Here is an 11,888-nt window from a genome sequence, read left to right on the forward strand (position 1 = left end):
AAGGGCCTTGGTCAGGGAGGTGACCAAGAACCCGGTGGTCACTCTGACAGAGCTCCAGAGTTCCTCTGTGGAGATGGGAGAATCGTCCAGAAGGACAACCATCTCCGCAGCACTCCACCAATCAGGTATTTATGGTAGAGTGGCCAGATGGAAGCCACTTCTCAGTAAAAAGGCACATGACAGTCTACTTGGAGTTTGTCAAAAGGCACCTAAAGGACTCTCAGACCATGAGAAACAAGATTCTCTGGCCTGATGAAACCAAGATTGAACTCTTTGGCCGGAATGCCAAGCATCACGTCTGGAGGAAACGTGGCACCATCCCTACGGTGAAGCATGGTGGTGGCAGCATCATGCTGTGGGGATGTTTTTCAGAGGCAGGGACTGGGAGACAGTATCAAGGGAAAGATTAACAGTGCAAAGTACAGCGATATCCTTAAAGAAAACCTGCTCCAGAGCACTCAGAACCTCAGACTGGGGTGAAGGTTCAACTTCAAATAGGACAATGACCCTAAGCACACAGCCAAGATAACGCAGTTGCTTTGGGACAAGTTTCTAAATGTCCTTGAGTGGCCCAGCCAGATCGAACATCTCTGAAGACCTGAAAATATCTGTGCAGCAACGAGCCCCATCCAACCTGACAGCGCTTGAGAGGATCTGCAGAGAAAAATGGGAGAAACTCCCCAAATACAGGTGTGCCAAGCTTGTAGCGTCATACCCAAGAAGACTTGAGGCTGTAATCGCTGCCAAAGGTGCTTCAACAAAGTACTGAGTAAAGGGTCTGAATACTTGTAAAATGTGATATTTCAGTCTGTTCCTCCCTCCCAGTCTGTCCCTGTTCCTCCCTCCCAGTCTGTCCCTGTTCCTCCCTCCCAGTCTGTTCCTCCTCCCAGTCTGTTCCTCCTCCTCACCTCCAGTCTGTTCCTCCTCCTCTCCTCCAGTCTGTTTCTGTTCCTCCAGCTCCTCTATCCTCTCCTCGTACTCTGCCAGCTCGTCCCGGTGGCGCCGGATGACGTCGGCCATCTTCTGTCTCTGAGCGTCCTGCAGCGCTGCTAACTCATGCTGGTGCTCATCTACCTCACGACCCATCTCCTCACGCAGCTCCTGTTCCAGTAGAATAGAATCATATAGAATGTTCCACAGAAAGAGGAATAGAGATGGTCAGTCTCTCTTAGTCCAAGCAGGATTTAAAACAATATTTTTTGACATTTGATTCATAAAGCCCTTTTTAGATAAACAGTTGGCAAAATAGGTCTACAGCAAGGCTCTCCAACCCTGTTCCTGGAGAGATACCCTCCTGTAGGTTTACACTCCAACCCTGTTCCTGAAGAGACACCCTCCTGTAGGTTTTAACTCCAACCCTGTTCCTGGAGAGAAACCCTCCTGTAGGTTTTAACTCCAACCCTGTTCCTGGAGAGACACCCTCCTGTAGGTTTTAACTACAACCCTGTTCCTGGAGAGAAACCCTCCTGTAGGTTTTAACTCCAACCCTGTTCCTGAAGAGAAACCCTCCTGTAGGTTTTAACTCCAACCCTGTTCCTGGAGAGAAACCCTCCTGTAGGTTTTAACTCCAACCCTGTTCCTGGAGAGAAACCCTCCAGTAGGTTTTAACTCCAACCCTGTTCCTGGAGAGACACCCTCCTGTAGGTTTTAACTCCAACCCTGTTCCTGGAGAGAAGCCCTCCAGTAGGTTTTAACTCCAACCCTGTTCCTGGAGAGACACCCTCCTGTAGGTTTTAACTCCAACCCTGTTCCTGGAGAAATGCCATCCAGTAGGTTTTAACTCCAACCCTGTTCCTGGAGAAATACCATCCAGTAGGTTTTAACTCCAACCCTGTTCCTGGAGAAATACCATCCAGTAGGTTTTAACTCCAACCCTGTTCCTGGAGAGATACCCTTCTGTAGGTTTCAACTCCAACCCTGTTCCTGGAGAGATACCCTTCTGTAGGTTTCAACTCCAGCCCTGTTCCTGGAGAAATACCCTTCTGTAGGTTTCAACTCCAACCCTGTTCCTGGAGAGAAGCCCTCCAGTAGGTTTTAACTCCAACCCTGTTCCTGGAGAGACACCCTCCTGTAGGTTTTAATTCCAACCCTGTTCCTGGAGAGAAACCCATCTTGTTCGTTTCACTCAAACCCTAATCTAGCGGTACCTGATCCGAGGGTGTCTCTTCAGGAACAGGGTTGGAGTGAAAACCTACAGGAGGGTGTCTCTCCAGGAACAGGGTTGGAGAGCCCTGTTTTACAGTAACCCAGCCTAGACTCCCAAGGAGAAAAAGCACATGCAAACCCCCACCTTGATGATCCTCTGAAGCTTCAGGACCTCTCCCTGGTCACCGTTTCCTGCCCCTGGGGCTACGGATGCCTGAAAAAAAATAGAAATATCAGAATTAAGATATGATTCCATCCCTCAATTTAAAAATGTAAGTTTTTACATGCATGTATTACTAAGAAAAGAAACCTCTGAATTTCATACCAAGGATTTTTTTAAATTAGGAATTTGACACAAACCTTTAGAATCCGTGAAGTAAAACGGTAATAGATCAAATGTGTTATAGTCGATGTAATGAACGATGTTGCAACAAAAATAAAACACCCTACCTGAGACACGCGTCTCCAATGGGAGACCTCAGCCTCCAGCCTCATCACCTCCGTAGACAGACGGTTAATCTCCTGCTGGGACCAGATCACGTCACCGAAGTCCATCTCGTCGCTGCCATGGAAACCCTGGTGGTGGGGGGCCCCCAGGGGGCGGGACATGTAAGAGGAAGAGGTGGTGGTGGTGGAGGCGGTGGTGACAGGAAGTACGGCAGGGTCGGAAGTAGCTGACTGAGCAGAGTGCTGTAGTTTCTGAACCTCTTCCTGTAGTCCACTCTGACGGGCTTTCAGGTGACTGATCTCCACCTGGACAGGTGACACGACGACACAGTTTAGAAGTAGCGCGGACACATCCAGTAACTTACTTGCAGGTTTAAAGGTACAAAAAAATAGTAATGTCAGATAGATACCAGCACGTTGTGAAACGCTCCCTCGGAAAAACCGTAGCTATCTATCCATATTCCAAGAGGATGACATTTTCACATTTCATTGTGTGTATAATATAGTTCTATGTATCAGACCGTACATCTTTCTGTTGCATCATGGTCCTGTATTCAGCTGACTGCTGTTTATTCTGGATCTCTGAGGCCTCCAGCTTCTCCTCCAGCTCGGCATGGATCCTCGTTAAACGCACGTACTGAAACAAGATGAAAAGAAAAATAATTAAAGTCCTCCTCCAGTCTCCCTTTTCACCTCATTTAAATATTGATTTAATTAACTAATAAATAGGTGGTTCGGGAATAACATGACATGGTACTAGTGGGTGGGGGGGGGGGTCCTCTTTTGTTCCCCAAGCGAGGGTGGGGCTGATATCCCAAATTACCATCAGACCTACTCTTTGAGGTTTGAAATTGTCAAAAAAATATATACTATTTTGCCCAAAAAAATGTTTTTTTTTTACCCTTAAAAACCCTCATACTGTAACACAGAAAAACAGGAGAGCGTACATAACCAACTATCAGACTCCAATAAACACACATGAAATCTGTTACAAATATATACTTTTGGGACTGCGGTCACAAACACTATTAAATCTAGTCCTGGACTTCAAAGCATAACTCAACAGAGAATCTGAATTAAAATCGTTTTTTTAGTCCAGGATTAGGCTTTAAAATGTTGTGTGTTGGAAACGCGTCTCCTATTATGGTAAGAAACCCTCGTACCTCAGCCTCCACTTGCTCCTGCTTAGAACTGGACACCAGCAGCTCAGTGGAAGCATCTGAAAGAAAAGTATGAGATGCTGTGTAATAACAATTGGACTACCAATCACAGCCATGCATCCTCCAAAATAAGATTTGCTAAACCAATCAAGTTTTAGTTCAATACTTTATTTGTACTGGGTGTGTCTTGTCCAAATATACAGGGTTGTTGTTAGTTAGTAATTGTACCTACTGTCTTAATATACAGGGTTGTTGTTAGCCAGTAATTGTCGGTTTTTGGCCGATTAAAAAAAAAGAATAGCCGATAAATAAAGTAGTTGCCAGCAAAATTGTCCGGGAGAATGTTTTCAATGACAGAAATATCAGTCGATGTAAACACAGTCATGGTTATCGGTCTATAGGTTAATTAGCAAAACAGTTTGGAATTAAATTGTGGCGTGTATTTCCGTTAGTCGGCATGTGCCGCAGTATCTGTACTTTAGAGACGTTGACTGTTGTTTAGGGTCATGGCACTCCTACAGGACTCCAGTGTCTTGGAGCCCCGCCCATTCCCCCCCACACCCGTACCTCTACCCTAGGACCCGCCCCTACCCCCCCACACCTGTTCCTCTACCCTAGGCCCCGCCCCTACCCCCCACACCCGTTCCTCTACCCTAGGACCCGCCCCTACCCCCCACTCCTGTTCCTCTAACCTAGGCCCCACCCCTACCCCCACACACCTGTTCCTCTACCCTAGGACCCGCCCCTACCCCCCACTCCTGTTCCTCTACCCTAGGCCCCGCCCCTACCCCCCACTCCTGTTCCTCTACCCTAGGCCCCGCCCCTACCCCCCACCCCGTACCTCTACCCTAGGCCCCGCCTCTACCCCCGCACACCTGTTTCTCTACCCTAGGCCCCCCCCTACACCCGTACCCGTTCCTCTACCCTAGGACCCGCCCCTACCCCCCCCTAGGACTCCTGTTCCTCTACCCTAGGACCCGCCCCTACCCCCCCCACTCCTGTTCCTCTACCCTAGGACCCGCCCCTACCCCCACTCCTGTTCCTCTACCCTAGGACCCGCCCCTACCCCCCCACTCCTGTTCCTCTACCCTAGGACCCGCCCCTACCCCCCACTCCTGTTCCTCCCTAGGACCCCCCTAGGACCCACCCCCCTAGGACCCCCCTACCCCCCACTCCTGTTCCTCTACCCTAGGACCCGCCCCCCCCCACTACCCCCCCCACCCCCAGTTCCTCTACCCTAGGACCCGCCCCTACCCCCCACTCCTGTTCCTCTACCCTAGGACCCGCCCCTACCCCCACTCCTGTTCCTCTACCCTAGGACCCCCCCTACCCCCAAGGTTCCTCTACCCTAGGACCCACCCCCCCCCCACTCCTGTTCCTCTACCCTAGGACCCCCCCCCCCCCACTCCTGTTCCTCCCCCTACCCCCCACTCCTGTTCCTCTACCCTAGGCCCCCTACCCCCCACTCCTGTTCCTCTACCCTAGGACCCCCCTACCCCCCACAAGAAAGAAAAAAAAAACCTCCAACAACGCACTTCGCTGTTCTTCAAGTGGTCTGAGGCAGGCGTTAGATTACAAGCTTTTTCAAGTGCAACTTTAATAACAATGGTTTTGGGAAACAGCTCGGAGATTTAACAATTGCTCCTACAAAAAGGTTCTAACGATTAACCTGGTCCTAAAATGCTTTAGGGAAAACGGGGCCCGGTTCAGTTTATTTGTTGTGATGGGCGGCCCTATACTTCCTCTGTGTGATGGGCGGCCCTATCCTTCCTCCTTCCACTGTGTGATGGGCGGCCCTATCCTTCCTCCTTCCTCTGTGTGATGGGCGGCCCTATCCTTCCTCCTTCCGTGTGATGGGCGGCCCTATCCTATCCTTCCACTGTGTGATGGGCGGCCCTATCCTTCCTCCTTCCACTGTGTGATGGGCGGCCCTATCCTTCCTCCGTGTGATGGGCGGCCCTATCCTTCCTCCTTCCACTGTGTGATGGGCGGCCCTATCCTTCCTTCCACTGTGTGATGGGCGGCCCTATCCTTCCTCCTTCCACTGTGTGATGGGCGGCCCTATCCTTCCTCCTTCCACTGTGTGATGGGCGGCCCTATCCTTCCTCCTTCCTCTGTGTGATGGGCGGCCCTATCCTTCCTCCTTCCTCTGTGTGATGGGCGGCCCTATCCTTCCTCCTTCCACTGTGTGATGGGCGGCCCTATCCTTCCTCCTTCCTCTGTGTGATGGGCGGCCCTATCCTTCCTCCTTCCTCTGTGTGATGGGCGGCCCTATCCTTCCTCCTTCCACTGTGTGATGGGCGGCCCTATCCTTCCTCCTTCCACTGTGTGATGGGCGGCCCTATCCTTCCTCCTTCCACTGTGTGATGGGCGGCCCTATCCTTCCTCCTTCCTCTGTGTGATGGGCGGCCCTATCCTTCCTCCTTCCACTGTGTGATGGGCGGCCCTATCCTTCCTCCTTCCTCTGTGTGATGGGCGGCCCTATCCTTCCTCTGTGTGATGGGCGGCCCTATCCTTCCTCCTTCCACTGTGTGATGGGCGGCCCTATCCTTCCTCCTTCCACTGTGTGATGGGCGGCCCTATCCTTCCTCCTTCCACTGTGTGATGGGCGGCCCTATCCTTCCTCCTTCCACTGTGTGATGGGCGGCCCTATTCTTCCTCCTTCCACTGTGTGATGGGCGGCCCTATCCTTCCTCCTTCCACTGTGTGATGGGCGGCCCTATCCTTCCTCCTTCCACTGTGTGATGGGCGGCCCTATCCTTCCTCCTTCCTCTGTGTGATGGGCGGCCCTATCCTTCCTCTGTGTGATGGGCGGCCCTATCCTTCCACTGTGTGATGGGCGGCCCTATCCTTCCACTGTGTGATGGGCGGCCCTATTCTTCCACTGTGTGATGGGCGGCCCTATTCTTCCTCCTTGATGGGCCACTGTGTGATGGGCGGCCCTATCCTTCCACTGTGTGATGGGCGGCCCTATCCTTCCACTGTGTGATGGGCGGCCCTATCCTTCCTCCTTCCTCTGTGTGATGGGCGGCCCTATCCTTCCTCTGTGTGATGGGCGGCCCTATCCTTCCTCTGTGTGATGGGCGGCCCTATCCTTCCACTGTGTGATGGGCGGCCCTATCCTTCCACTGTGTGATGGGCGGCCCTATCCTTCCACTGTGTGATGGGCGGCCCTATCCTTCCACTGTGTGATGGGCGGCCCTATCCTTCCACTGTGTGATGGGCGGCCCTATCCTTCCACTGTGTGATGGGCGGCCCTATCCTTCCTCCTTCCACTGTGTGATGGGCGGCCCTATTCTTCCTCCTTCCACTGTGTGATGGGCGGCCCTATCCTTCCTCCTTCCACTGTGCGTGATATGATGATACAAGTGCCCTTTTGTTATGATATTGTTTGGACAAATGTAAGTCCTAAATAATATTCAGTTGTTCTACGTTGTATAACCATGCCCTCAGTTGGTAATGATGATAAAACTCAGGAATTTGTTTCTCCTGGCAGTCTTCTACGTTTGTAGTTACGGTACGTTATCAACTACAAAAGCTGAAAAAAACACACGCACGTCCAGGTCATTTCCTCAGGTGCTGGAGATGTAGGAAAACACCGCAATATTGTATGTGTATATTACTGTAAATATTGATCATAGACCCATCTGATCCCCATAGTCACCTGTCTCTACGCTGTCAAGTCTGCACCTTTATGTGACATGTTCCTAATGTTTTACACACACACACACACACACACACACACACACACACACACACACATACATATATATCTCTTCTAGACCCCCTCATCTTAACACATCCTTCCTGGCTACCTAGAGGCCTTACAAGCCAGAACTCCTAACCTCATCCTGTTGCAACAGTCCTGAACCTAGATCGGCATAGAGTCCATGGTAGCAGCAACAGTCCTGAACCTAGATTAGAGTCCTGAACCTAGATTAGAGTCCTGAACATAGATTAGAGTCCATGGTGGCAGCAACAGTCCTGAACCTAGATTAAACTCCCATTAGACAGCTCTGCAAGGGTTATAAAATGTGAAAATATGTTAATTACTCACCAAATATGGATTTTCACTGAGCAACTATCTTCATTTACGGACGTCACGGGCGGGAAATCCTGATATAATATTGATTTCTGTGCTTTTAAAAATAGGCTACTGCCATTCTGAGGGAATCTGATATTGTCTGGAAGGTGATGAGGTATTTTATCTCTCCGGCAGCTATGAGGCACTACCAGGGTTGGCAACTACATGTGACACATATGAAGAGATCTGCTAAAAGTGTTTCACATGACAAAACAACATTCTAAAGACAAACATGCCTTCACCGGGACTCTTCTACACGATCCCACAAACAAAATAGATTTTCTAACTAAATCCTACAATTCAAACATATTTTCAGTCCAATTAGTCTAGTTCTCAATAGTTAATATGTTTATTTAATACAACAACAACAACAAAAGTACTATAGGCTCTGTGTTAATTTCAGAAGTGAAACAGCCCTCCAAGAGTTACTGACATGAGTCATGCGTAATCTTGCTTTGCGTACAGTATGTGTCGGTTGGAACGTAGTGATCAAAGTTCTCTGTGGTTCCTGTCCGTCTGTCTGTCACTAGTTCATCAGGCAAACATTGTTTACTTATGACAACAGTCTTTCTGGTCAAAGTAAGTGGATGAGGGAAAACCCCCACACACACTAAAGTATGGAGACAGAAATGTATTATATAAATATAAATAAATATAGATATATACAGTACCAGTCAAAAGTTTGGACACACCTACGCATTCAAGAGTTTCTTTATTTTTTACTATTTTCTATATTGTAGAATAATAGTGAAGACATTAAAACTATGAAATAACACATTTGGAATCACGTAGTAACCAAAAAAAAGTGTTAAACAAATCAAAATATATTTTATATTTGAGATTCTTCAAATAGCCACCCTTTGCTTTGATGACAGCTTTGCACACTCTTGGCATTCTCTCAACCAGCTTCATGAGGTAGTCACCTGGAATGCATTTCAATTAACAGGTGTGCCTTGTTAAAAGTGAATTTGTGGAATTTCTTTCCTCCTTAATGCGTTTGAGGCAATCAGTTGTGTTGTGACAAGGTAGGGGTGGTATACAGAAGATGGCCCTATTTGGTAAAAGACCAAGTCCATATTATGGCAAGAACAGCTCAAATAAGCAAAGAGAAACGACAGTCATCATTACTTTAAGACATGAAGGTCAGTCAATACGGAACATTAAGAACTTTTAAAGTTTCTTCAAGTGCAGTTGCAAAAACCATCAAGCACTATGATGAAACTGGCTCTCATGAGGACCGCCCCAGAAATGGAAGACCCAGAGTTACCTTTTCTGCAAAGGATAAGTTCATTAGAGACACCAGCCTCAGAAATTGCAGCCCAAATGAATGCTTCACAGAGTTCAAGTAACAGACACATCTCAACATCAACTGTTCAGAGGAGACTGTGTGAATCAGGCCTTCATGGTCGAATTGCTGCAAAGAAACCACTACTAAAGGCCACCAATAAGAAGAAGAGACTTGCTTGGGCAAAGAAACACGAGCAATGGACATTAGACCGTTGGAATTTTGTCCTTTGGTCTGGAGTCCAAATTTAAGATTTTTGGTTCCAACCGCTGTGTCTTTGGGAGATGCTGTGTGGGTGAACGGATGATCTCCGCATTTGTATTTCCCACCGTGAAGCATGGAGGAGGAGGTGTGATGGTTAGGTCGTCACTGTAAATAAGAATTTGTTCTTAACTGACTTGCCTAGTTCAATAAAGGTTCAATAAAATAAATAAAAATGGTGTGATGTTGTGGGGGTGCTTTGCTGGTAATACTGTCTGATTTATTTAGAATTCATGGCACACTTAACAAGCATGGCTACCACAGCATTCTGCAGCGATACGGCATCCCATCTGGTTTGGCCTTAGTGGGACTATCATTTGTTTTTCAACAGGACAATGACCCGACACACCTCCAGGATGTGCAAGGGCTATTTGAAGAAGGAGAGTGGTGGAGTGCTGCATCAGATGACCTGGCCAACACAATCACCAGACCTCAAACCCAAATAAGATGGTTTGGGATGAGTTGGACAGCAGAGTGAAGGAAAAGCAGCCAACAAGTGCTCAGCATATGTGGGAACTCCTTCAAGACTGTTGGAAAGTATTCCAGGTGAAGCTGGTTGAGAGAATGCCAAGAGTGTGCAAAGCTGTCATCAAGGCAAAGGGTGGCTACTTTGAAGAATCTAAAACATATTTGGATTTGTTTAACACTTTTTTGGTTAATACATGACTCCATATGTGTTATTTCATAGTTTTGATGTCTTCACTATTATGCTACAATGTAGAAAATAGTAAAAAATAAAGAAAAAACATTGAATGAGTAGTTATTCTAAAACTTTTGACTGGAAATGTACACATACATAAATACATACATAAGAAATCAAATGCTATTCGCATGGTATAATGTAGAACTCTTAACAGGATGCATTTTCTCCATTAAACGTTTACATTGATGCTGATATGTTATGGTCATATTGCAATCTTGGAATCTAATCATAGCTCAAATAAAAAGCTATCCTGATCCGGTTTACCTTAGTCCGTTTATACAATAACCAACCAGCAACATGTCCTGTAGCGCAGTGGTTCTCAAACCTCTCCCAGACGTTTCACAATTGTGTAGTAGCCCTGAACTTGCTCACCTAAGAACTGAAACAGCTCAGTTAAATAGCTTCTAGCTATTAGTTTCCTGCTGACCTGAGTGCCCTGCTGGCTGTGAGGTACCTCCTGTACAGTTGATAGCACAGTTGATATCACAGTTGATAGTACAGTTGATAGCTTCTGGTTTTACTCACCTCCAACTTCTTCAACTCCTTCCAGAAGCATATCTTTGGTGAAGGTTGATATTTGTCCGGTGAATGAGGAGAGGCTTCCCCCGACCTGGCCGAGAGACTGGCCCAGGCCGGAGCCCAGTCCACCCAGCCACGATGACATCTTTGAGAATAACTAACGTTAGCTAGTAAGCTAGCTAAACAATAACAAAAAGGCCCAACACTGGCTAGGCTAGGTAGTTAGCTGGTAAGGTGGCGATCAACTTCGACCCTACCTTCATACAATTCAGCTCTCTGTCAAAACTCATAGAAACGTTGTTTTTTTTCCTGAATTCTTGCACTTCTTAAAACTAGCTTTGTCACCTTTGTGAAGTTGTCAATTTGGTAGAGTGAAACTGGTTGTCAAGCTAGCTACAGTAGTTGGCCGGATAGCTAGTTAGCTGGTATGCTAACGTAGACTTGCTAGCTGAATGTGTCACTCACTTGCAGTCAAATTGATCCCGTGGATTTACGAATCTAAACAAACTTCGACAATAGATCATCCGCGTAACATTAATGAGAAGATTATCCGGTCTATTATATCAGTTGTCTTTATCGTGTATGTATATACCGGTTCAGATAACGTACTAGGTCTGCCATCTCAGCTCGGTGCTGTGTTGTCACAGACAGAGCTTGACGTGGACAGCCGCAACACGGAATCATGGGACATTGGAAGAACATAACAGATAGAACAACGAGACAGATATTTCACCGGATGTTATAAATGTGAAGCATCCGCTTGGCGTTTCCACTCATGACCAAATATGGTAGTGAGTAGGAAGCCCAGTGGCCCGGCAGTGGGGAGAATATGGAAGGAGATGGATTTTGGGTCGACATTTTGCACATTTCCTCGTCAATTAAACATTTGATCTCATTACAATTTTCTGTTGCCAAAACTAGAATCTGTTTTGAACAGAGTGGACTAAGTTATTATTCTTTTAATTTTTTTAAATCGCATTGTTTAGGAGTGCAAGCGTGAACTTCACAGAGTAGGCGTTCCCTAATGGAAATATGAAGATACATGCTATAACAGGTAAATAGGATCTCGCTAGCTCGTTCTTGGCTCTGCTCACCTCCTTGCTTGTTCTGCAAATTATGACTCATTTATTCCTATTGGAAACGACAGGCTGTGGTCTATCTTGGTTTAGTTATACAAATATTTGATTATACTTGGGCTGCATTCAAGACTGCAATGTTCTTCTTCGATGAGGTTTAACGGCGGTTGGCATCCAATAAATGTTGCATTACCGCCACCTACTGGGC

The 11,888-nt window shown here is 47.2% G+C and overlaps 1 protein-coding gene across 1 annotated transcript in view; it reads right to left on the minus strand.

Annotated features, from left to right (window-relative positions):
* Positions 1–11,282, minus strand: part of LOC112232955 (thyroid receptor-interacting protein 11-like) — a 60,726-nt gene extending 49,444 nt beyond the window's left edge. Inside the window, exons 1-6 of the mRNA XM_042325117.1 lie at positions 10,611–11,282; positions 3,756–3,811; positions 3,119–3,229; positions 2,596–2,898; positions 2,291–2,359; positions 909–1,101 (exon numbers count right to left, since the gene is read on the minus strand). Coding sequence (XP_042181051.1) covers positions 909–1,101; positions 2,291–2,359; positions 2,596–2,898; positions 3,119–3,229; positions 3,756–3,811; positions 10,611–10,749 — 871 coding nt within the window. The 5' untranslated portion in view covers positions 10,750–11,282. The remainder of the gene's footprint in view (positions 1–908; positions 1,102–2,290; positions 2,360–2,595; positions 2,899–3,118; positions 3,230–3,755; positions 3,812–10,610) is intronic.
* Between the last annotated feature and the right edge of the window lie 606 nt (positions 11,283–11,888).

Source organism: Oncorhynchus tshawytscha, linkage group LG08 (assembly GCF_018296145.1).
Source record: "Oncorhynchus tshawytscha isolate Ot180627B linkage group LG08, Otsh_v2.0, whole genome shotgun sequence".
NCBI lineage: Eukaryota > Metazoa > Chordata > Actinopteri > Salmoniformes > Salmonidae > Oncorhynchus > Oncorhynchus tshawytscha.